Below are 27,393 nucleotides of genomic sequence, written 5' to 3' on the forward strand. Positions count from 1 at the left end.
TCCAGGTAGCTGTGAATGTCGTTAAAGCATTCCTTTTTATGGCTGAGTAGTATTCCATTGTATATATATCACAGTTTCTTTATCCACTCGTTGATTGATGGGCATTTGGGTTGGTTCCACAATTTTGCAATTGCAAATTGTGCTGCCATAATCATGCATGTGTAAGTATCTTTGACCTAAAACTTCTGTTTCAGGAAATGTTTCTTTTTTGGTTTTAAACATTATTTGTTTTCATCTGCTCTATTTTCTTCTTATGAATTTCATAATGGGTTCCTCTGGTTTATCTTCCATGCCTCTAATTTTTTCTCAAACAGTTTAAACCTCCTTGTCTTTTTTTCCCCTTTAAGTCTAGGAGAGCAGCCTATGTAACAAAAACTTGCACATCCCGCACACGTACCCCTGAACTTAAAATAAAAGTTTTTTTTAAAGTTATTTATTTATTTATTTATTTATTTTGAGATAGAATCTCGCTCTGTTGCCCAGGCTGGAGTACAATGGCCCGTTCTCAGCTCACTGCAAGCTCTGCCTCCCGGGTTCACGCCATTCTCCTGCCTCAGCCTCCCGAGTAGCTGGGACTACAGGTGCCTGCTGCTATGACCGGCTAAAGTTTTTGTATTTTTAGCAGAGACGGGGTTTCACTGTGTTAGCCAGAATGGTCTCGATCTCTTGACCTCGTGATCCACCCGCCTCGGCCTCCCAAAGTGCTGGGATTACAGGCGTGAGCCACCGTGCCCGGCCAAAATGTTATTTTTAATTTAAAAATTCCTTTTAAGATTTATCTTAAATACTATCTATTGTATTGTATTTGTTCAAAAATTGTGAACTTTTTTTCCAAGAAAATGTTCTTATCACTCAGATATCTTTTCTCCTAGCCTCTTTTTTTATAGACAACTCTTGTTTTATTGATTCAAAAGCCTCTTTAATTCCATTGATAAAACTACTGAAAATTTTCTTTAACATTTTCACCATCTCCCCACGTTAACTGATTTTCAGCAAAGGCTGTTTGTTTGTTTATTTATTTATTTTTTATTTATTTTTTTGAGACGGAATCTCACACTGTTGCGCAGGCTGGAGTGCAGTGGGGCGATCTTGGCTCACTGCAAGCTCCGCCCCTCCCAGGTTCACACCATTCTCCTGCCTCAGCCTCCGGAGTAGCTGGGACCACAGGCGCCCGCCACCACGCCCGGCTCATTTCTTGTATTTTAGTAGAGACGAGGCTTCACTGTGTTAGCCAGGATGGTCTCGATCTCCTGACCTCGTGATCTGCCTGCCTCGGCCTCCCAAAGTGCTGGGATTACAGGCGTGAGCCACCACGCCCGGCCAAGGCTGTTTTTTTTTTTATGTTTTTGAGATGGAGTCTTGCTCTGCCGTCCAGGCTGGAGTGCAGTGGCACGATCTCAGCTCACTGCAGCCTCTGCCTCCCGGGTTCCAGCGATTCTCCTGTCTCAGCCTCCCGGGTAGCTGAGATCACACGCCCGGCTAATTTTTGTATTTTTAGTAGAGATGGGGGTTTCACCATGTTGGCCAGGCTGGTCTCGAACTCCTGACCTCAGGTGATCCGCCCGCCTTGGCATCCCAAAGTGCTAGGATCTTTATTTTAATTGTCAGTTTGTTTCTATGGGGTTAAAAGTTTATGTCAGAAATTTTCTATTCTGCTGATCCTTTTAACTGGACTTCTAGACTGATCACTATTTGGAGCCGACTTGGAATTCCTCACAATCATGTGGGTGATTCTTAGATGTTCCCTGGTGGGCATTGTTTCTGTCTTCCTCTGACTACTATGTGGCCTCAGGGATTCTTCAGTGGAAAACAAGTGATGGCTGCCACTTGGCTGCATGCTTGGTTAAGCCAGGTCAGGTGGTTAATACAATTTATTTGATCCTCCTGGACTTTTCTCGGTTTTTGCATTACTCTGATGGCTCATGAGAGGCCACTGGTATCTAGGACAGAGCCCAGGGATGAACGATATCTTCCAAAAGGAAAAAGAAAAGAGGCCTGTGCCCTTGGCCCTGGCATCAGTTTTGCCACACCTTCCTTACTCCCCTCTCTTCTCCAAGACCATGAATGATTTTCTGGTGAGGACTCTGAGTGAGGACGGGAGAGAGAGACAAAGCTACAGGTTAATTTATGAAGATACAGAGACAGAAAAATTCAGCAAACAGTTTAAAGAATTTATATGACAAGGAGAAAAAAAAATGAGGGAAAGATAAAACTGTTATTTAATATGGAGTAGGAAGAGCTTGAAAGGTAACATAAAAGTAAGGACCCACAAGACTTTCTATATTCTTTTAAAAGTGCTCACTTATCTTTTCAACAAATGTGTTGATTCAAATCACTTCTCTGGGATCTGGGAGTAGTCCAGAAGTCAAAAATAGCCAATCTGGTCAGAAAGCAGCAGCCAAGTATGTTCAAATACGTTCAAAGAAAGAAGCCATGGAGCAATTGAAGCAAAGACCTACAGACTAGAGTTTTCATTCATCCAACAATAAAAATGTGAAGAGTTACTTTTGCTTGACATCAATTCATTCAGTATCTATCACGAAGAATGAGAACTACAAGGTTAGACAAACAAGAACATACTTTGGTGGAGTTGCATTAAATGTTTCCTGTTCCTACAGAGAGCCCTTCTGTGTAATGAGAGTCTGTGTAATGAGATTACCTATGTAACCTTTGATCTACTTGGTCTTTCATCTTGTCCTCTGAGACTCTCAAGTGGGAGCAGTCAGGAAGCACAGAGCCATCAGGACCCCTCCACCATCACTGTGGGAAGTGTTTCTGAAATACCAGGCTTCTCACAGCGGCCTTCACGTCCTTGTTCCTCAGGCTGTAGATGATGGGGTTGAGCATGGGGGTCACCACCCCATAGAAAAGGGAAATGAGTTTGTCTGCAAGGTCCTGTTTGTCTGCTCCCAGCAGGTCCTTAGACTTGGGCTTCCCATACATGAAGAGGATGGTCCCATAGAAGACGATCACCACAGTGAGGTGGGCAGAGCAGGTAGAGAAGGCCTTTTTCCTCCCTTCAGCTGAGGGGATCCTCAGGATGGTGGCAATGATGAAGACATAGGAGAAAGGGATGAGCAGAACTGGGACCCCCAGGAAGATCACATTGGCCACTCCCATACTGATCACATTGACAGAGATATCAGCACAGGTCAACTTCAGGACAGCCAGAATCTCACAGGTGAAGTGGTTGATGATGTTGTCTCCACAGAAGGGCAGCCTCATTGCAAGGGATGTCTGCACCATGGAAGCAGTGCTTCCAGCTACCCAGGAGCTGGCAGCCATGGGCACATAAGTAGCTTTGCTCATGACTTCAGAGTACCTAAGGGGGTTGCAGATGGTCACGTAGCGATCAAACGCCGTCATGCTCAGGAGAACACATTCTGTGGCTCCCATGGCAAAGGAGAGGAACATCTGCACTGCACAGGCTGAGAAGGAGATGGTTTTCCTGGGAGTCAGGAAGCTATTAAGGATGAGTGGGACTGAGGAGGTTGTATAGCAGATGCCTAGGAAGGAAAGGTTCCCCAGGAAGAAGTACATGGGTGTGTCCAAGCAGGAGTCAAGGATGGTCACCAGGATGAGGACCCCACTGCCCAGCAGGATCACCAGGTACATCAGCAGGATGAGCATGAAGAATGTCTTCTCCAGCTTTGGATGGGCAGACAGGCCCAGGAGAACGAACGCTATCACAGGGGAGGTCTGATTGGAACTGACCATGGTGTCTATATGTCACTTGCACGAACTCAGAGGGCCAGCTCCATGATTGTCTGATGCCTAAAGTGCCCAGACAGCCAGTGAGGAAGCCCAGACTTGCTGAGCAATTGGAGAATATCTCTGACAATTCAAAGGGTTCTCTATATTGCTTTAAATAAAATGCAGGAAATTTGATCAAAATCTACTTGGTGGTATTTGGCCACCCCATAGAGAGGTTTCAAACGTCACCTGATTAGATTTAATTTTCCTCATCATATTTAAGACAGGCATCACACATTTACTTCAAGTTACATGTGTGGATGATTCACTTTGCTCAATTTTGGCAAGAAATGTTATATTCGATTTGTATGTTTTTTCCCCTTGAGACCTAGGACTGGTAGAAAAAACTGGAACGCCTCATCCCCAATCCCTGACCATTCTGCCCTGTGAGCACTTTTTAAAATTATTATTTGAGACAGAGTCTCACTCCATTACCTAGGCTGGAGTGCAGTAGGGCAAATACAGCTCATTGCAGCCACAACCTCCAGGCTCAAGCGATCCTCCTGCCTCAATCTCCCAGGTAGCTGGGACCACATGCCTGTGCCACCACACCTGGCTAATTTTTAATTTTTTGTCAAGACGAGGTGTCACTTTGTTGCCCAGGCTGGGCTTAAATTCCTGGACTCAAGCAATCCTGCCACCCTGGCCTCCCAAAGTGCTGGGATTACAGGTGTGAGCCACGGCACCCGGCCTGTGAGCACTTTAAGGTGCTCTCTGCCTCCTCTTTTCTAGATCACTTCCGAGATCTACAGAACCCTGGGCTATTTGTCCATTCACTCACTCACTTGCCAGACTCTCCTGGAGCACGTATTAACAGGACTGGCATTTGCCAACCAATCAATGCATGGGAATCATGAAGTTCTTTTTCTTCTCTGGAACTTCATTTCCCAATGCTTACTTTGGAATAGATTATTATCAGAGATATTCCATCCCAGGGACTAAATGGTCTCATGGATTTCTCATTCTTGGACTGTTGCACCATGGAGACATCCTTTTCTATTTCCTTCAAAATTCCCCCTGTGCCACTTAGTCACCAGGTATGCCACCGGGGATGGAGCTGGGCCCACAAGAGTTTCCATATTCTTTTAAAAGTGCTCACTTACCTTTTCAACAAATGTGTTGATTCAAATTTACTTCTCTGGGCTCTGGGAGTAGTCCAGAAGCCAAAAATAGCCAATCTGGTCAGAAAGCAGCAGCCAGATGAGTTAGTGCCTGAAATGGGTGAACGTTTTCTTGTCTTTGTTCTGTGTTTTGGTAAAATCCACAGAAACCATTCATTGCTCATACAAAGCCACTTAAATCTCATCCTGCTATTGGGATTATTCTAGTCCCTGAAGTCATTTAAAGTTTGGAAATTCAGGTTACCAAGTCAAGAAACTTCTTATACATCTGGGATTATGTCCCCGTGATCCAATTACTCTGAAGTTTCTCCAGAAATACTTTCTTCTCTCTTCCCTCTCTTCCTACCCATTTTACTGGGCTATTGGAAAGTATTAGAGAGGAAGGATCACCCTAGCCCTCCCCAAATTAACAAGAACCCCCAGTCCATGAGAACTGTCACCAGAGTCCATGATAGATCTGGGGGAATATGAAACCACACAGGACAAATCCTTGTGGGTTAGTCCCCTTGGCCATTTACAAATTCAAAGGGTTTAGGATCTCAGGTTTGGATGAAAGCCAGTGACCTAGAAGATCTCTTGTCTGCATCCCACCAAATAGGTTTTGTTAGGCAGTTCCTACCGAGACCTTTAAAGGGTCATAAGTGAATCTAGTCATGGCTTCTACCAGAGAGTTTCAGAGGCAAGGCAGCTGTGGACTTGAAAAAGAGCAGTTGATCACAGAAGTGGTGTCCTGTTGCGAACAGCTCAGTCTTTTCCTGTGTGTGTGTGTGCATGAGTATACTATATCTGTGCATTTGTGAGAGCATTGCTGATTTACCGCTGGGATCTAGTAACCTCCACTTCTGAGATCCAAAACTGAGAGCTATGACTGCCCAGGCAGCAATCAGAAGCATCTTCAATGTGGATCACTGTTTTCTGATACACTATAGTTTCTTAATCACATTCCAGTTTTCCCTTTCCCATTTAATTCTAATACCGGAGATGGTAGGTGGCACATACGATGAGCTCTCATTCCACAGATGTTCTTGGTGTGCAAGAAGAGCCTGCTCAGTTTAGCAAAAACCTTTGGGCAATCCTGACCACCTGTTTCACAAATGAACATGCCTGTCTTATACACAAATGAACATGCCTGTCTTATACACAAATGAACATGCCTGTCTTCTAGCTCTAAAAATCCTAGAATCAAGTATATGCCACATTCATAGTCATAAGCCATTTTGTCTTGCATTGAGTTTTTTTCTTTTTGTGAGATATACATAGAAAAGAGTATAAAAAGCATATGTAAACCATTCAAGGAAAAATAAGAAAATACACTACCATGTCCCCCTCCTCCACTCAGGTTAAAATTAGGATGTTCCAGAACCTTATAAGCCCCTCTTATTTCCTTATCCAATTATATTTCCTTATTCCCTCCCTTCCAGAAGTGACCATTATTTTGACTTCTATGGAAATCATTTTGTGGTAGGCAGAATCTTAATGATCCCCACATGATCACACAATTCCCTTCGTGCAGTGATCAAATACTAACCTAGGTACTGCTGTGAAGGGATTTTGTCAATGTAACTAAAGTTCCAAATCAGTTGTCTTTAAGATTAGAAGATTATCCAGCAAGGTCTGACCTAATCAAGTGAGCCCTTTAAAAACAGTTTTCTCTGGTTAGTAGCAGAAGGAGAAGCCAGATTCAAAGTGTGGGAAGGATTCCACATGCTGTTTCTTGATTGTGAGATGGAGGGAGCCACGAACAAGAACCAGAGAGCTGCCACAAGGAGCTAAGCATGACCCCTGGCGACGGCCAGTAAGGAAACCGGGACCATAGTCTAAAAAACACAAGGAATTGAATTCTGCCACCAGTAGCAATGAGCTTGAAAGCTGACATCTTCTCAGAGCGCAGCCTAACTCACCCAACCTTCTCACTTCCGGAACTGTGAGCTACTAATGAGGTGTTTCACGCTGCTGATAGTGGGGTGGTTTGTTATGCAGCAAAAGAAAGCTAATATGTATTCCCTTCATTTCCTTCACAGTTTGACCTTCTACAATGTACTAGTGTACAATGGATTGTTCCATTTTGAAAAATAGAGTAACAATTACAAACCTAGCTTTTAAAACAATACATTTAAGGGGTACAAGTGAAGCTTTGTTACACAGATATACTGAGTTATGGTGAAGTCTGGGTTTTTAGTGCAACCATCACCCGAAATAACGTACATTATGCCAGTTAAGTAATTTCTCCTCCCTCAGCCCCCGTCACCATCCCACACTTCCAAGTCTCCAGTGTCAATTATTCCACACTTCATGTCCAGGTGGACACACTGGTATTTGACTTTCTGTTTCCGGGCTGCATAACTTAAAAGACTGGCCATCCAACATGGCCAGTTCCATCCATGTTGTGCAAAATACATGGTTTCCTTCTTTTCTATGTCTAAAGAGTACTCCATTGTGTATATAGACGACATTTTCTTTATCCAATCATCTGTCTATAGATGCTTAGATTGATTGCATCTTTGCTGTTGTGAATAATGCTGCAATAAATGTACCAATGTGGGTATCTTTTTTTACATAATTAATTCTTTTCCTTTATGTAGATACCCAGTACTGGTATCTACATAAAGGAAAAGAATTAATTATGTAATGGCTTCTAAGCTCTGAGTATGGCCCTCTTCCCACTCTTGGGAATAGATCAAAGCAGAATACTCTCTGGAGTGGAATGAGTGTCCTCCACTAACCCAGTCAGCAAGACACAGAGAGAGAAGAGGGCATTTTATACATGCATGGCCAAGATAAGGCCAGTGCAGGAAAGAATGTGGGCCAGGCTGTCTGGGGCATTCTGTCCTCAAATTAATCACTGTAGGCAGCAGGGGACATGAATGAGAGCCCTTGACATGCCTGTCTCTGGAGTCGTAGGGCTGCCCTCTGGGCTGGCTGCCTTCTCTGCAGGGTGTACAACTGTCATGCCAGGATCTCCTTTTACTGTCCTGGGGACTCCTTATGCCTCTTTTATGGGTTGGAACTTCCGTTTCCTTTGTCAATTTCTTTCTATTTCTTGGTTTAATCTCTTATTTTGATAGAGCACTTTCTTGAATAACTTCTTTTTCTTTTTTGAGATGGAATCTCATTCTGTCACCCAGGCTGGAGTGCAGTGGCACAATCTTGGCTCACTGCAACCTCCGCCTCCCTGGTTCAAGTGATTCTCCTGCCTCAGCCTTCTGAGCAGCTGGGATTACAGGTGCATGCCACCACACCTGGCTAACTTTTGTATTTTTAGTAGAGACGGGATTTTGCCATGGGCGCCAGGCTGGTTCTGAACTCCTGACCTCAGAAGATCCACCCACCTCAGCCTCCCAAAGTGCTGGGATTACAAGCATGAGCCACTCACCCAGCCTTCAATAACTTCTTGAGAAAAAGTGTATTGTATACATATTTTTGAAATCTTATGTGTCTGAACATATTTTTATTTAACCTCCTGACCGATAATTTGGTGGGTGTCTTAACCAGGGTTCTCGAGAGGAATCGTACTAAGTGTGTGTGTGTGTGTGTGTGTGTGTGTGTGTGTGTGTGTGTGTTGTAAGGAACTGGCTTATCTGATTATGGAGGCTGACAAGTCCCAAGATTTGTAGTCAGTAGGCTGGTTGGCCAGGAGAGCTGATGAAAAAACTAATGTCCCAGCTCAAAGGCAGGAAAAGTTCCCTCTTACTCATCCTTTTTGTTGTATTCAAGCCTTTCACTGATTTAATGAGGCTTAGTACATTAAGAAGGACAATCTGCTTTACTCAATCTATGCATTTAAATGTTAATCTTATCCAGGTGCCCCCTCACAGACATATCCAGAATAATATTTGACCAAATATCTGGGCACCCCATGACCCAGTCAAGTTGACACATAAAATTAATCATCACAGTAGTGTGTGGAATTCTAGGAACTTATTGGAAATCATCTTCCTTCTGAATTTGAAGGTAATTCTGGTGCAATCAGAAGCCATTTTGATTCTTGATCTTTTATGCTAATTTTTTTTACTCCATGAAAGAGTAAAGTACCCATGCTCTCAACTGTGGCTGTTTTCTTTCAGTCCAGGGAGCCATGATTTTACCCTCTACAGAGAATAAAACTTTTGTTGGGGTGGACAAGAGATAGTTGACTAATGTCATGGAATGAATGAAGGGGTGTAGGGACTCTGTTTCTTACATATTTGTCACCTAGTCTTCCTTTTTTAGCAGTGCTTCCTTCACCCCGGTCCTAGAGGTACTTGGTGCAGTGAGTTTCTCTGTGCTACAAATCTAGTTGTTGCCAGTTATTATGGTTTGAATGCCCCCTCAAAAACTCATGGTGAAATTTAATTGCCATGGTAACAGGGCTGAGAGATGGGACCTTTAAGAGGCAATTAAGCCAAGAGGGCTCAGCCTTCATGAATGGATTAATGCCATTATTGCAGGAGTGAGTTACTGCAGGAGTTTGGCCTCCTTTCTCTCCTTGTTTCATGTACTTGCTTGTTCTTTCACCTTCTGCCATGGGATGATGTAACATGAAGGCCTTCACTAGATGCCAGTGTCATGCTCTTGGACTTCACAGCCTCCAGAAATATAAGCCAAGTAAATGTCTATTATTTATAAATTACGCAGTCTCATATTTTTTGTTAAAGCAGCAGAAAATGGAGTAAGACACTTATCTTTCCAAGATTCTGGCTTGGGATTTGGCTCTGTCAGATCTGCTATGGCAGTTAGCACTAGTTCATCTGCTTCCTAACTTTCACAATGTTCTCACTGTTGATGTCTTATTTCTTCTCCTTAACCTTGTGAATTTTATTGGAAAGAAAGAAAGACTATAGTTTTTATGGGTTTAGGAGGAATGAAATTAGATGCATGTGTTCAGTTATCCTTTATGCAGTCTTGAGTCCATAAAATTTCTAACATCCTATTTATTTTCATAATTGTTTATTGCTTATTTCTCTCCTGTTAGAATATAAGTTTTACCGAGATAAGTTTTTTTCTGTGTTATTTACAGATGTTTCCTTAGTATAAAAATAGGGCCTCGCTCACAACTGACTCTCAATACATAGATGCTGAATAAATGAATGAATGAATGTGTGGCCTACCCTCATTTTCCTCTGATTTTGTCCCATGTTTGCTCTTTTTTTAAAAAAAATTATATTTGTCCTATCTTTTTGAACTTCTATTTTTGTAAACGTTGTAAATGTCCATAATATATTGGTACAGTAGAATACCTATATACTTTATAAATCAATAAACAAATACAGTTTAAATTGTAAGGAAGCATGATATTAAAATCTTGGAGACCATGGACCCCAGATATGTAGTTTTTGACTCCATCCTTCCAAATATTTAACAAACTTCTTTTTTCTAAGTGGCTCTTACATATTGGAAACATCTATTTCGAGCAGAGCAGGCATGCAGAATTCAGGACTTTGGACCCCATGTAGAGGTGATCTGCCAGCTTCCTTCTTGACTGCATCATGTGCCCTTCTTTGCCAAAGTACCCTGGTGAGCAGGGCCCTGTGACCACCCTCATCACGATTTAGGAAAGTCATTCCCAAGCTGCAAGATGCCCTGAGGTTCCAGTCTGGAATCTTTCTTTCCAGGCTTGAATTTATCTTGCAACTCTTTCCTAGCCCACTGCCACCCAGTGCCTCACTCCCAGACTCAGATCTCCTGCAGGAAGCTCAGGAACAAGCGAGAGAAAAGGGCCCACAGCCCACATCATCACCTCAACTGTTATGATCAGCTCCAGTACTCCCAGACACACACCACTGGACAGCTTGATTGAATTCTGCCCTTTACAGAAGCTGTGCTCAATGTTAACTCCTGACATCATTATGTTTGTATAACTTAAAGCCATCTCCAAACATTTCTGGAATGAGGAGACAGTACATAGAAGAAGGAGATACAGGTATAAAATCAATGAAGCTAGGTAAAAAATCTATAGCTGTTAATTTGAATTGTATGTATGTATAATTTATGTATTTGATCTAAATATATATTTATATATCATGCATACTTATAATTCAATTATTATATATATATTTTTCATAGCTCTTTCAACTGAAACATTTAGAAACCATGGGAAACTCAATAGTAACCCTAGCACCCAGATTATACTTCTAAATACCATTCCCCATTAAAGGAAAAAAGGAGCTCCTTAGACAAAATAGTTGTTTCAGGTCTGGGAAGGAAGTGTGAATATAGAGCTTGTAATATCTTGACATACAGATAGCAGGAAGTCCTCAAAGATACTAGCATCATGCAAAAGGTCTCAGGAGCCATGAGCTCATAACTCCGCCAAAAAAAAAAAAAAAAAACTTAAGTAACTAGATGTAATCACCAATGTATGGGAAACAGAAAGACAGACACCACAGATCTGCAATCAGCAAAATCAGACTGTGGTAAACTTTATAGTTTCCTATAATGAGAAGCTAATCCTTCCAAAAAAAATCTAGCCTTCCAAAAAAGCAGGGTGCTGGTGGTAGGAACAGAGATAGAGGGAAAGATAGAAAAAGGGAGGGGGAAATGTAGATTGAAAGAGACTGTACTGGTCCATTCTCACACTGCTAATAAAGACATACCTGAGACTGGGTGATTTATAAAGGAAAGAGGTTTAATTGACTCACAGTTCAGCATGGCTGGGGAGACTTCAGGAAACTTACAATCATGGCAGAAGGGGAAGCAAACATGTTCTTCTTCACATGGCAGCAACAAGGAGAAGTGCCAAGCAAAAGGGGGAAAAGGCCCTTATAAAACCATCAGATCTCATGAGAACTCATTCACTATCATGAGAACAGCATGAGGGTAACCACCCCCATGATTAAATTACCTCACACCAGGTCCCTCCCATGACATCCCACAACAAGTGGAGATTATGTGAACTACAGTTCAAGGTGAGATTTGGGTGGGGACGCAGCCAAACCATATCAGAGACAAATCACAATGTATATTGTTACTTGGATCCTGGTTCAATTTAAAAATTGAAATAAATAACTTATAAGGCATTTCTGGAAATATAAATGCTGGATAATTGATGATATCAAGGAATTATTGAGTTTTAGGTGATTTATATGTTAAATATTAAATGGCACTTTATAGTTTTACAAGAGTACTAATCTTTTTTGGATATAAATACTAAAATATTTCAAGATGGAATGTTATTACCATCTGGGATTTGCTTTAGAATAATTAAGGAGAGGGAGAAATGATCCACAGGGCTATCAGAAGAACAAGATTGGCCATAAGCAGCACAGAAAGAAAAACTCTGCATATTCTCACTTATTTGTGGAAGCTAAAAGAACAATTGAACCCACGGAGATGGAGAGTAGAATGATGGTTATCAGAGGCTGGGAATGGTGATGAGAGGGTAGAGGGGAAGTGGAGATGGCTTATGGGTACAAAAAATAGAATAAATAAGAACTAGTATTTGATAGCACAACAGGGTGACTATAGTCAAAAATAATTTAATTGTACATTTAAAAATAATTCAAAGAGTATAATTGGATTGTTTGTAACACAAAGGATAAATGCTGAGGTGATGGATACCCCATTTACCCTGATGTGATTATTACACATTGCATGCCTGTATAAAAATATCCCATATACTCCATAAATATATATAGCTACTGTGTACCCAGGAAAATTTAAAAACTTAAAAATTGCACACACACACACACACACACACACACACACACACACACACCAGCCATGAGCAGATCATCTTTGGATCTGGAAGATGAATACCTGTTATTCTTTCTACAGGATTAAATTTTCCCATAAAATAAAAGAAAAACCTTCTCCAATACCTAGCCTAAATATTGCAGCCTTTATTTCTGTTTCATGTAGGTCTGGTCCTCTTTGTGCATTTGCTTTATCATCTCTCTCTGCAGACCAGCTTTCTCTTCTTTGCTAGACACAGGGCCACATTCATGCCCTCTTTACATAGTCTAACAGTTCAAGAGCCTTGTGCCAACTATGAGCTGTCTCTATGTCCAAATTCCAATTCCCTGGAGAGAAAATTTGCCCAGTTTGGGTCAACTCGCCAATTATCTGTAGCCAAAGGAGAGAGCATGACTGTCCTCTCAGCAGCGGCTAAGGGAAGATACATTCTGCTTCAGGCAGAACATTTCAGCTAATGTGCCACAGGCTACAGATGTACGAAGCTCAGAGTCCTCCTGGGATTACTAAGCAGAACCTGTGGTGACCTAAGCCCCCAGGTGAATTGCCTTCAGCCATGAAAAGACTCATCCACTCACCCCAGGGTGCCTACACATCCCATTATTTTCTATGTGCTCCATGGCAAGACACAGGTTGGGAAGCACTGTGCTAGGGAGGTGGGCAGGGTCATGAAGTTCTGTCCCACGGTGTCTTCAGTGCCTCCTTTCAAGAGTAGAATCTTGGCTTTACATTTTTGTAACACAGAGGTACCCTAGGGTGTTTTTCCCAAAACAGAGGAACCATCTGCTCACAAAGGTGAATTCAGACTAGAACAATGGAGAAATAGAAAAATCATTCCTTGTATATCCAGCAGCATTCTGCTTCCATCCCCTCAAGCCACACTTCCCCTGGGTTCTAGGTTTCAATATTTTAATTGGGTCCAATCACAGCTAAAGTGCTCTATTACATAAGTACTTCAATTTTCCGGCAGTCATTCTTCACATGTATCTTCTTTAGGGAGCATTCTCTTCTGAGATTTGTGGGTAAAAGCAACCAAGAGGCAAAGAGTTACAGGGACATCTGTTCCCCCAAAACATCAAAAGGCAAAGCGTTTCTGAAATACCAGGTTCCTCACAGCAGCCTTCACATCCTTGTTCCTCAGGCTATAGATGACGGGGTTGAGCATGGGGGTCACCACCCCATAGAAAAGGGAAATGAGTTTGTCTGCAAGGTCTTCTTTGTCTTCCCCCAGCGGGTCCTTAGACTTGGGCTTCCCATACATGAAGAGGATGGTCCCGTAGAAGATGACTACGACAGTGAGGTGGGCAGAGCAGGTAGAGAAGGCCTTTTTCCTCCCCTCAGCTGAGGGGATCCTCAGGATGGTGGCAATGATGAAGACATAGGAGAAAGAGATGAACAGAACCGGGACTCCCAGGAAGATCACATTGGTCACTCCCATACTGATCACATTGACAGAGATATCAGCACAGGTCAACTTCAGGACAGCCAGAATCTCACAGGTGAAGTGGTTGATGATGTTGTCTCCACAGAAGGGCAGCCTCATTGCAAGGGATGTCTGCACCATGGAAGCAGTGCTTCCAGCTACCCAGGAGCTGGCAGCCATGGGCACGTAGGCAGCCTTGCTCATGACCACAGGGTACCTAAGGGGGTTGCAGATGGCCACGTAGCGATCAAACGCCATCAAGCTCAGGAGGACACACTCTGTGGCTCCCATGGCAAAGGAGAGGAACATCTGCACTGCACAGGCTGAGAAGGAGATGGTTTTCCTGGGGGTCAAGAAGCTGTCAAGGATGAGGGGGACTGAGGACGTTGTATAGCAGATGTCTAGGAAGGAGAGGTTCCCCAGGAAGAAGTACATGGGTGTGTGCAGGTGGGAGTTGGACACAGTCACCAGGATGAGAACCCCATTGCCTAGTAGGATTGCCATGTACATCAGCAGGATGAGCACAAAGAATGTTTTCTCCAGGTTTGGATAGGCAGAGAAGCCCAGGAGAACAAACTCTGTCACAGAGGCTGTCTGGTTGGCACTTACCATGGTGTATCTCCTCTGTCAACTGAAGGAAATACTTAGAGGTCCAAACTCAACATTCCTTGCCTTGCACAGGACCAGTGCATCTGGACTGGGGTTCCAGTCTGGTTAAGAGAATAGAAAATAGTTTTGAAAGTCCACAATATTTATTTATTTCCGAGAAAAAAGAGACAACAAAATAAAAAATTATTTGGGGGACACAGGACACCAAATGCACAAGGTTTAAAATGATGACTCTGATAATGTAACACATGTGATCAGTGACAAAAACACGTAACACATTCATTTAGGGGGGCTATATCCTACAAGGCAATTTACCTCATTAAATTTTGATCAGAAAAGTGACTTAAAGTTTGCTCCATGGTCCCCCAACTTTGTGCCAAATACTAGTGACTTGATTACTTGTGAATCCTCACCTTATAACTATTTCTTCTCATTAGACAATTTTTATGTAAAACAAACTCTGGTTGTTGCCCGAGATCTTTCTCATGGGAAACCCCAGCCCTAGCTGGGTCTTTCAGCAAAAGAGAAGACTAGACATGGAGAGATGCAAGGGAAAGGGGAGATGGTTCCAAGGTAACTTCATGCTCTGGAAATTTCAATATGTCTCTAATATTTGAATCTGATGTTTCATGAAGATAAATAGAAGGCTGTCCCCAGAAACCCATAGTGGCTCACAATTTCTGGAACTCTAGTTTTCTTTGGTAACTAAGGCAGTCGGGGTGAGTGTCTACACAGGAATCAAGAGTTCTTGAACCTAAGTATGTCAGCCACATGTAGATCCTGGCACTGATTATGCTCCCCAAATAAATCTAGTCCCACCCTCTGTCCAATTCTAAATCTTCTTCTGCAGAACACTGATGCATGGGTTTTCAGCTTGATCTCTTCTAGTGATGAAGAGCTCACTACATTCCCAAACAGCCTGCTTCCTATTTACAGAGCTCTGAAGTGTCAGAACATTCTTTATTCTAAACCAAGCCAGCAGCCTTCTGAGTTTCTCTCATTCATGTGATGGTGGTTTCACCTCCTTCTGGAATTGCCTGAGTTTGTGAAATCAACAGAAGAAGTTCTGAAACCATAGGACCATCTTATTTCTGGGGGAGTCTCTAAAGTTAGGCAAGTCCATGACCTAAGACTGAAAAGTTTCATAGGCTCCTTGCCATCTAGATTTTCTGTCCCATGAAGAAAGAGTTTTGCATGGGCCTCAATCTTTGTAATAGTGCTGAAATTGCTTCATTCCTTCCCTTCTCAAGTCCCAACCCCTTTGGAAAATCAAGTCAGAAGTTAGGAATGTTACTGTGCTAATAAAAAGGTTAAGTATTACTCTTATAAGAACCCTCACTTACCTTTGTCAGGAGCCTACTAAGAAAATGTGCCCATGGCTTAGGAATAGTGTGTGGGCCAGAAATAGCAGCACTAGCTTGAAAGACTCAAATTGAGATGGCCACGTCTGATTTGAAGAAAAGAGTGAAAGCTAGTTCTTCCTACTCAGTCTTGGTTTTATGTTTTAAGCAAAATTTCCAAATGAATAACCAGAACATGAAAAAGGCAATTTGAAATCAGTGCTGCGATTGGGACAGTTATGCTCCCTGAAGTGATTAAAAGTTTGAAAGTAGAATTGTACAAAGTCAGGAAACTTTTTATACTTCTGAGACAATGTCCCCAAGATCCAATTATGCCAAAAGCACTCCAGGAAGACTTATTTTCCTCCTTCCTTTCTTCCTGTTGGAACTTTCCACACTTAGACTATTGAGGTATGTTAGAAAAAGAATTTTCATGTCCTTTTTGAATTTCTGCAAACTTCGAAATGCTAAAAATTCTTGAAAAGAAACTGGAGAGCTAAATGTTATTTAGGAATGCACTCTGTTCATGCACTATGGGACCAGCAGGTGTGGGCACAATGATTCCAAATCAAGTGCTCAGGGGCATGGCTGTAGACATTTTGGGGGCAACTTCTATATAAAGCCCTGGGGAGACTTCACTGGGGATTCAGTCTCTGGAAAGTCCTTGAACAATGGGGGAGAATTTACACATGAAGAGACAGGCAAGAGATGGGAGGAAGGAGAAGACCATCTTGGGGACAGATTTTGGCACAGCTCTTGGGCTTGCTTTTTTCTTCCATAACCTCAACAAAGCATTTGTTTGAACAGCTTCATGGAACAGGAGGGATAGCGTAGAGTCCAGGGAAGACATTCTATGTTGGTGGAATCTGGAGTAGGACAAGCAGCATCTAATTTGACTTTAGTGATTCTCATCTCCTAGTATTCATGGCTTTGTGTTGTCCTCTCCTCTGGAGTAACTTGATTTTCAAAAGAATACACTCACTTGCTGGCTTTAGTGAAACCAACTTCCAGATTGGAGAGACAAATGTGGCAAGGAACCGAGAGAGGTCTCTGGCCAACTTACTCAGGACCTCAGCCCAACAACTCTCAAGGCACTGAATCTTGCCAACTACTTAAGTGAGCTTGGAAGTAAACTTTTCCCCAGTTGAACCTTCAAATGAGATTCCACCCCTAGTCAAAACCTTAGTTATAGCCTTGTGAAAGACCCTGAAGCAAAGGATCCAGTTAATCTATAATCATATCTTGACCCACAGAAATTGTGAGACAACACGTGTGTTGTTTTAAGCCATTTAGTTTTGAAGTTGTTTGTTACACAATAATAAATAACTATTATGTAGAGGATGGTTATGAACTATGAGGAAGAAGCCAAGGAAAGAAAGAGGTAAAATATCTAGAAAACCGTGGTTCAGTGAAAGGGAGCACTCTACTTCCTCAAAAGTCTTTCCCATTGCCAGAGGACATCAGTGTTCAGCAAGTTTTTTCTCATCCTGGGTCAAAGTCTGCTTATCTCCCTGCACCTCTATCCTGGGTGTTAACTTAGCCTTTGGCTACAGGGAAATAATCACTTCCTCTTTTGTGTATCAGCCCTTCAGAGACAAAAGGACAATAAATCACTGTAGATATGTGCAGCTACACGGAAGATATGGCCCTGAACTAGGCACATTACTCCTTCTACTGCCTGCTATGAACACTGTGTTTCTGTCAATGTGTCAGAGATCCCTTTGGCTTACCTTGGCAAAGAATCATCTCCTCCAGGAAATTTCCGATGGCAATTTCTGCCCACAGAGCTCTCTCTCTCCTCTAAACTTTAAAAGCTTCCTTCCCTGGGATGTCCAGTTTTGTTCTGAACTCTGGAAATTAACTTGTGTAATTCATTTTCTCTGGGTGTGTCCATATGCATAACTCTATTCACACATCCATATGCTTAATGTGTGTATGCACATATAGGTGGTTTTGTAACTCTTTTTCTCTTCAGCCTCAAGGATCTGGTGGTATCCATTTCCAAGATGAAATGCTAATAGGCTTCCTGGTGAATCATGAACTTGAACCTTGATGTTTGAATCCCCCTTGGTTTGTCTAATTGATGTTCCAGAACTCACCTGCATTCATTATTTTCATTCTGGATGGAAACTCAGTGGTGACATTATTTGTCAATAGTTCTTTCAATTACGTTCCTCATTTCTCCATGGTAGAGTTAGACTTTATGATCATAGTGGCAAAGAGCAGGAATCAAAATGATGACTAGTGAGCTCAGTTTCCCGGACTTACTCCATATCTCATTCTTGAACTGAAAACACTTTGTTGTCATGGTTAGCTTCTTCCTCACTTCCTTTTTTCATTCTGTGACTACTCATGGGAGTCTCTAGAATCATACCCCTTGGGTCCACAGTAAATTCTAATGTCTTAGATGATCCCTGCAGAATAATGGAGCTTTGAGAAACATCCTTGCATTCTCTGTCTCCACTTAGGAGCCACAGTTATAGAAATCATTGTTCTCTGCAAGCTTCCTGAGTTGGTAAAAAGCTTGTTCCAATTAAGACAGATATGTCAAATATTGACAGATCAGCTGGAGTTTTGCTTATCTTTTACACAAAGAAGTTTTATATCTTTACTTTTGTATTTGGCCTCAGAAATCTTAGAACAGTCTACCAACTCTGGAACATTTCCTTCAGGGCAGCAGGTTCATTGACTTCCCTCCTGAATTCAGTCTTTGACATCTGCCTGGTGTACACTAGGGAGTATAAAGAGTCCTCCAAGTTCTGCCACATCACCAGTCAAGCACATCCCAATGACCAAACATGCTTTGGGAAATATTCTTTACCCTGTGTACTAGTTTTAGACTGTCTGTCATGATTGCTAATCAATTCCCAAAGCAATTGAGACAGTGGCACATATAAATAGTAATAATAAATATATGATAAAATCATGACTGAATGCCATCCTGGAAAAACAATCTCTGCCATGAGTCCAAGAGGCACAAAGAATCTTGGACCCTCAGATGACCTACTGGAAAGAGGAGCTGTTTACTATTTAGAAGCAAGGTAACCATATATAAGAACAGGCAACAAGCAAAAGAAAAGTCCTTTTGTATTTTGTATTGAGACTGCTAGAAATTTTACTAGACATATGTATGGCTTGCCAATGGCAGTTACTACGACAAGTTTTTGCGTTTAGATAGACATATAGATAGTCACGTTTTGGATAAAATTTACTTACAGTGAAATGCACAGTTCTTAAGTGCATGATACAATGAGTTTAGACAAATATACAGACCCACATAATCCAAACCCAATCCAGCTGCAGAATATTTCTATCACCACAAAGAGTTTTCTCATGCGCCTTCCCAGTTAATCCCCAATACCACTCTGCCCAGAGCATCCCCATTGTTATAATATTTTCACCTTCATGTATGTCTACCTTTTCAGAAACATCATATTAATAGAATCATGCACATTCTTTCATGCGAGTCTTGATTCACAATGTTTTTGAGATTCATCCATGTTGTTACATGATTTAGCAGAATATCCCTGTTGTATTTTCCTCCAGTTTGGTCTTGAGGTCTCTCTTAGGAGTGAGGGTATAAACTATAGCCCCTAGCTCTAGGGATTTAGTCATGAATGTTTACAGTGCACCTTTCATGGGATACTTCTCTATCCTGGCTGATGGCCTAAAGCCTAAGTGTCCAACCTGTGACCAAGTGTCCCTCTCACAGGAAACTTGTTTATACTGGCAGATTTTTATGGGTTTTGTCTTACCCATGTCCAGTTTGTTCCTATCAAGATAGCCATTCTTTAGGAGAGTCTTGACCTAGAAAGAAATTAGGTTTGTGTGTGTTGGTAAGGTGAGACACAGAGGAGGCAACTCAGCAAAACACATGAAATAATAGAAGCAGTGTATTACTTATAGATCTAGAGAGGAGAGGGCAGCAAGCCTCACAAGGTGAACAGGAAAAGAGACAGCCATCCGGGACGCGTACACTGAACCAGTGGGTGGAAAGCAAGAGAGACCAAGTGAGGGATCTGTTGGTATCCAGGTCATTCCCATGCAGGTTTCCCAGGTGGAGTTCTAATTGATGGGTTTAGAGAAAGCAAGCATAAGTTCTATGGAGTCACACTGTGACTGAGATGTGATCACTGTGACATTTCTGTGTAGTACATGCAGGGTGTGGGGGGCAGTAGGGCAAGTCAAGTAGACTATATCTAGTCAAATGACTACTATATCTATCTAGTCAAATGACCATATGAATGTAGATCTATCCCATAGGAAGGTGGTCACTAGCAGGCATTTGTATAAAGAGGATATTTGGATTGACCGCATTAAAGAACTGGGAGGAGGCAGAGAATTGGAAACTGTGTTTTAAGGAGCTAAGCACTGTTTCTGGTATGAAAAAGATAAATATATATTCAAAACAGGTGCTGAGGCAACATAAAATAATAGGAATTCACTACAATTCCTTTTCATTACTAAATAGTATTCCATTGTGTGAACATCCAGTTTGTTTATCCATTTTCCTTATTAATGAACGTCTGGGCTGTTTTCAGTTTTGGCTGATATGAATAAAGCTATGATGAATATTCTCATACAAGTCTTTTTGTAGATGTATATTTCCATTTTTCTTGGCTAAATAATCTGAGAATTTGATTGCTGGGTCATGCCACAGGTTTTGCTTAGTTTTATAAGAAGCTGACAGATTTTTTGCCAAATGTTTGTATCATTTTACACTATGGCCAATGATGTGTGAGAGCTCTAGTTGCACTACATCCTTGTCAACATTTGATATTGTCAGTCTTTTCCATTTTAGTCACCCTAGTTGATGTGTAGTGGTTTCTCATTGTGGTTTTAATTTGTATTTTCCTGAAACTAATGATATTGAATGCTTTTATTTCATATGCCCATTGACCATTCGTCTATCTTCTTTGTAAATTTTCTGTTCAAATTATTTATTATTATGTATTTTTTTCAATATTGAGTTGTAGCAGTTTTGGATTCAAGTCTTTTGTCAGGTATTATGTTGTGAATATTCTTCCAGTCCATGGCTTGCATATTCATTTTCGTAATAGTGTTTTCTGCTAAGCAGATTTTAAAAAAGCAGAGATTCATTTTTCACAGTTCTGAAGGCTAGGAAGTCCAAGCTGCCAGCCAGTTCGGGTCCTGGTGGGCACTATCTTCCAGGCTATGGACAGCTGCCTTTTGCTGTGTCCTCTTATGATGAGGGGAGGGGGGCACAGCGAGAGAGCTAAACAGATGATTTTAAATTTTCATCAACTCTATCAATTTCCTTCTTTTTTGGTTATTACTTTCCAAATCCTCCCTAAGAAACTTTTGCCTACCCCCAGTCACAAAGATATTTTTCTGTGTTTTATTATAAAAGCTTCATAGTTTTAGCTTTTATTTAGGTCTACAATCTATAGTAAATTAATTTTTGTTTATGCAATTAAAATTTATCTTTTCCATTGTGGTTGTCTAGGTGTCTTAGTGTCATTTACTGAAAAGAACTTCTTTCCCCCCATTGAATTGCTTTAGTACTTTTGTCAAAAAATCAAATGAGCGTATGAATGTAGATCTATTTATCTGTTCCATTCCTTTGATCTGTTTGCATTATTTTGCTAATATCATACAGGCTTGATTCTTATAGCTTTATATTAAGTCTTGAAGTTAGGTACAACTTTGTTCTTCTTTTCTAAGATTGTTTTGTATTTCTTTTACATTTCTGTGTAAATTTTAGAATCAGATTTTTATTTTCTGCAAAACAAAGCCTACTGGGATTATGATTAACATTACATTGAATCTATAGATTAAAAGGGGGGGGTTCAGCAGTTTTACTATGATATGTCCCTATAGAGTCTTTCAATCAATGAACATGATATATCTCTTATTTATTTAGGTCTAAATATATGTACTTTTCAATGTAGAGGACTTGTACATACTTAATTTACTCCTAAGTATTTTATCTTTACTTTATTATAAATATGCTAAAAACAATTGGATATTTATGTGTAAAGAAAATGAGAACCTTACCTCATACCATACAAAAGAAAAAAAGTGGGCTGGGCGCGGTGGCTCACGCCTGTAATCCAAGCACTTTGGGAGGCCGAGGCAGGCAGATCACGACTTCAGGAGATCGAGACCATCTTGGCTAACACTGAGAAACCCCATCTCTAATAAAAATACAAAAAATTAGCCGGGCGTGGTGGCGGGCGCCTGTAGTCCCAAAAAAAAAAAAAAAGTCAAAAAGGAACACAAACCTAAATGTAAAATCTAAAGCCATGCAACTTCTAGGAAAAAACATAGGACAGAATCTTTGTGACTCTGGCTTAAAGATTTCTTAGATAAGACACCAAAAGCAAAATTCATCAAAGGAAAAATTGATAAATTTGACAATAAAGTTGTAAATTTTGTTCCTCAAATGACACTGTAAGAAAATTTTTTAAAAAAAAGGGACTGTGGGAAAGTATTTGCAAACTGTATATATGATAAAGGGCTTGTATCCATCATACATGAAGAATTCTTATAAGCAATTCAATAACAAAAAGACAACCCAATTAAAATATTGTCACCATAAAACATATATGAATGGTTAATAAGAGCATGTAAAGATGATCAATATAAATAGCCATCATAAAAATGCAAGTTAAAACTACAATGAGATACTACTATGCATCCACTAGAAGAGCTGTATTTAAAAGACTAATAATACAAGGGTTGCGGAGCATGTGGAGAAACTATCATACATGCTTGTGGGAATTAAAAATGATACAGGCACTTTGGAAACCAATTTGGCAGTTTCTTAAACACATTCTTACTATATGACCCACCAACTCCATACAAAACTGTGTATATGCATGTTTATAGCAGCATTATCCATAATAACCCCAAACTAGGAACAATACAAATGTCCATTAGTGGGTGAATAGATAAACACAATGTGCACAAAGTGGTATATCCATACAATGAAATAAATATTGTCTCACAATGAAAAAAGTGCAAGCTACTGATACATGTTACCACTGGATGAGACTCAGAAACATATACCAAGCGAAAGAAACCAGATGAAAATATAGCATAGGATTCCATTTATTTGAAATCTCTAGAAAGACCAAACCTTTCCAAAAAAATTTATTTTATAATTTTTGTGGGTACTCAGTAGGTGTATATATTTATGGATATATACCATAATATACACCAAAATATTCCATAGGATATTTTGATACAGGCACACAATGTGTAATAATCACATCAGGGTAAATGGGGTACCCATCACCTCAAGCGTTTATCCTTCCTATCACAAACAATCCCATTATACCCTTTTAGTTATTTTTAAATGTACAATGAAATTATTATTGACTACAATCACCCTGTTGTGCTATCAAATATTGGATCTTATTCATTCTTTCTATTTTTTGTATCCATTAACTATTCCTACTTCCCCCCAACCCCGCTACCCACTCCCTGTTGGAAAAAAGGCTTATGGGGTGCCTTATTTATTTAGGTCTAAATAAACTGGTCATAAAAATATGGGACAGTAAGTTGTGAAAAGCCACAACAGGCCTCTAAGGAGGAAAGCCTTCTTATCACCATTATGTTCCCATACTCAGAGCGAGCCCTGCTCTCTTATCTGTAAACGCTGTGTTCAAGGAGAAAGACACTCCTTTGAAGCATTGGAATGTGGACAGACGTGCAGGCTCCTAGTTAAGCCTGCTCCCACTAGCTACTCTCCAATAAGTTAAAGACATGCTGTTTAAACACAAAGGAGATTCATTTAAACCGCTGTTGCTGTAGATTACGCGTATGACGTACTGCCTCCCTTTCACTGTTTTGCTCTGAACGTCTGCTTCTTAAATCTAAGTGATTATACTTAATAAATAGTGTGGAGACTAGGACTCTGAGCCTTTTGCAGCCTCCATTTTGCAATTGGCCCCCTGGCCTCCACTCTTTATGCAATCTTAACCTGTCTCTTCTCATTCCTTTGTCACCACCGGACTTTGGGTACCCTACGGGTGGTGTTGAGGCTGGTCCCCAAGGCTACCCTTCCCAGCCTCTGTTAACCATCATTCTGTTCTCTATCTCCATGAGTTCAATTGTTTTAACTTTTAGCTCCCACAAATAAGTGGGAACATGTGAAGTTTGTAAAAGAGCAAATCTTTCTAGAAATAAGTAAGTTGGTAGTTGTCCAGGGCTTCTGGTGGGGATTGACTGCAATTGGGCATGGGGGAAGTTTTTGAAGTGATGTAAATGTTCTAAAATCATTTGGTGGTAATGATTGCATAACTATATGTATTTATTAAAAATCATTGATTTGTACAAGGGATGAATTTTTGGGTATATAAGATATACCTCAATAAAATGCTAAAAATGTTTATTTGGAGTCTTTCTGTGTCCCCCTGATGTAGTCAGTTCTCTGGGAACTGAACTAGGACCCTTAGACCTGCAAAGCCTAGATAGAGTTGCAGGGATGGGAAGCACACATTTCTCAAATAGGTCCCTGGAAGTGATGGTAATCAGAGTGACTCTTGCCACCACCCTGTATTTTACTTATTTGGGGCACAGCACTGTAAAATGGTCACTGATTTAGAGTACATACTGCATTCTGGAGGAAGGTGCCCCCTTCTCACCTGGCATTATTTCTAAGCTGGTGGCTTAGCTGTGCTATCAAACGGCCATTATGTCACTCTCTTGGGCCAGTTGCTTCTGGATGGTGCAGTGTATTGAAGGACTGTGAGCTCACGGTTACACCTATTTTGCTGTGGACCCAGGCATCTGCCCCCCACTGGCTTAGAGGTGTGTGCTCCCACTACCTGGCCTCTCTCCTCTGCTGGTGCCCACTCCAGTCTTGGAGCAGAGTTGAGGCTGAGCCAGGGTGCTGTTGTGACCCATCTGGGTATGCACACACTTGGGGTAGCACCAACATGCCAGCTTCCTGCCACCTCTCTGGACTTGAGGCACCAATGAGCATAGGACGGAGGCTGAGGTGGGAGCACTGCGGGCAGCTCAAGGCTTGCCTGCAGGCGTCCCTCAGCACAAACAGCCTGGGCAATGGCAGGAGCCAGAGATGTTCCTGGGCAGAAAGGGTAGGTCCCCAGTGAAGCCCCACCTTCAAGTTAGGGACAATCTGAAACTGGGGAGCGGGCTGACAGACCAGAACTGGAACTTATGGTGCTTTTTCTGGGCCCAGCCATAGCCAGCCATGGACGAATCAGCATGCACTTCCTCCCCTCTGAAACACAGAAAAACCCAGGACTCAGCCAGACTCAAGGAGACTATGGGAGGACCTGTCTGTAGAGAGGAGTTACCCACTCCAGGGCCTCATCTCTTCTGAGAGCTGAGAAGAAGTTGGGATGACCAGCTGTAGAGAGGAGCTACCCACTCCAGGGTCTCCTCTCTGCTGAGGGATGAACACTTGTCAGGACACCCTCACTGTGGAGAGGAGCTATCCACTGCGAGTCTCCTCTGAGCTATTATATCACTCAATAAAGCCCCTCTTTACCTTGCTCACCTTTCACTTGTCCATGTAGCTCATTCTTCCAGGGTGCAGCACAAGAACTCAAGACCCACCAAATGGAGGGGCTGAAACATGCCCCTTGCTTGCCACATTGCAAATGACAAGAAAGAGAGCCCTTCAGGGAACCCAGACTTGGGACCTCCCCAAGCCAGGGCTGTGATACCCTCTTTAGGGTTCTGTGGTTCCTGGCATCTTCAAGCTTCCAGGCACCACCATGTTCCCCAATGCCAGCCATGGAAGCTGCTTGCAGTATGCCTGGTCCAGCTGCAGACTTGCAGGGAGCTGGCACCCATGCTGGCACCTGGAGCTGTCTGCCCTGCCACAGTCGGTATGCCTGGATGTAGGCAGAAGCCATACCCTACGCTCGGCTCGCTCACCCCTCACCACTTGGCTCACTGGCAGGCAGGTAGTGTAAGCTGAGTGCAGCCTGCCTGGCCAAGTGGGCCCAGTGGGCCTGAGCAAAACTTGGGCAAAGACAACACTGGCCACAGAGGTTTCTGGCTGGTGAAGCAACACCTCAATGATCCTGTAACATTATGTTGGGAGGGCAGGGACTTGAACACTAGACCTCTTGAATAACATCAATCCCTGGACATGTTCCAGATTTGCAGGTGATAGAAACCACAAAGGGCAAAGTCCCAGTAGCAGGAAGGGAGTCTTTGATTACAAGAAGCACTACATGTTGAGTCCAGAATAATTGTTTCAGAACTGATTTCTCCAAAACTTGTGCCAGGCATGATAACGTGGTGCTGTGTGCATGAGGCTTATGAAAAGGAATATATATTTTACGTAAGCTAGTAGATAGTAATTATATTAGTTGTGACTTTTGTTGCTCCCCCTCCTAAGAAAGCAACTTAATTTAGATTAGCAAAAACCAGAATCCACTATAAAGGGGTGTCCATTAGAAACAAAAGTTCAGGAATGTGAATGTAGCCAGGTTTTAGGAAAAATGGAAATGAAAAAATAGGAACACATGAGGATTCTCTAAACTAAGGATCCACAAGATTAAACAGTTTTTTTTTTAAAACAGGCCTGAAGTTACACAGGCAGAGGCACTCCATGTTACACAGGCAGAGGCACTCCAAGTTACACAGGCAGAGGCACTCTGGCTGCAAAGTCCATACTCTTAACCATCTCTCAACTTTGCTTCTCTCTCTCTCTTTGGCTACTCTTTTCTCTTGGCAGACATGGTTACTCTTGACCTCTCCAGTCCACATAGTCAAACACGATTACCTCACAGCTCCCAAGTTTACATGCTATGGATCCAGTGACTCACTCCCTGGTACTAATGACAATTCTCGAAATCTGGCAGAAAGAATCTGATTGCTCTAGGGAGAGTCAGTGTCACTCAGAGCAAACATGAGTGACTCGCTCTGTGGATGGGGAAGAAGGATGGCTGGAGAAAATGCTCAGAGAAATCGGATGGTTAGGTCATAAACTGGAAAGCCACCCCGAATGGGCTACAGTGATAAATCTGAACTAATTCAGTTAAGTGTGGTGTTATAGTCTGTCTTCAAGTGTCATGAGGCTTCCTTTGGGGAGTTGTTTAACGTATTTCATTAATAATAAAAATGTTAATGTATTAATTGGGAGGTTACTTTTTGCTAGTCACTGTGCATTTTTTTTTATTATTGTACTTTAAGTTCTAGGGTACATGTGCACAACGTGCAAATTTGTTGCATATGTATACATGTGCCATGTTGGTGTGCTGAACCCATTAACTCGTCATTTACATTAGGTATATCTCCTAACGCTATCCCTCCCCCCTCCCCTCTCTTCACAATAGGCCCTGGTGTATGATATTCCCCTTCCTGTGTCCAAGTGATCTCATTGTTCAATTCCCACCTATGAGTGAGAACATGTGGTGTTTGGTTTTCCATCTTGTGGTGGTTTGCTGAGAATGATGGTTTCCAGCTGCATCCATGTCCCTACAAAGGACACGAACTCATCCTTTTTTATGGCTGCATAGTATTCCATGGT

General features: G+C 41.7%; 2 protein-coding genes across 2 annotated transcripts; both read right to left on the reverse strand.

The window, feature by feature from the left end:
- Window positions 1-2,757: 2,757 nt before the first annotated feature.
- On the reverse strand, window positions 2,758-3,717 carry LOC105509969 (olfactory receptor 2S2-like). The gene has a single exon (XM_011939513.1). The coding sequence runs from the start codon at window positions 3,715-3,717 to the stop codon at window positions 2,758-2,760; it is 960 nt and encodes a 319-aa protein (XP_011794903.1).
- Window positions 3,718-13,617: 9,900 nt separating this feature from the next.
- On the reverse strand, window positions 13,618-14,577 carry LOC105509970 (olfactory receptor 2S2-like). Its single transcript, XM_011939514.1, has one exon. The coding sequence runs from the start codon at window positions 14,575-14,577 to the stop codon at window positions 13,618-13,620; it is 960 nt and encodes a 319-aa protein (XP_011794904.1).
- Window positions 14,578-27,393: the final 12,816 nt, after the last annotated feature.

This window comes from Colobus angolensis, unplaced genomic scaffold (genome assembly GCF_000951035.1).
Source record: "Colobus angolensis palliatus isolate OR3802 unplaced genomic scaffold, Cang.pa_1.0 Scaffold181, whole genome shotgun sequence".
Lineage (NCBI taxonomy): Eukaryota > Metazoa > Chordata > Mammalia > Primates > Cercopithecidae > Colobus > Colobus angolensis.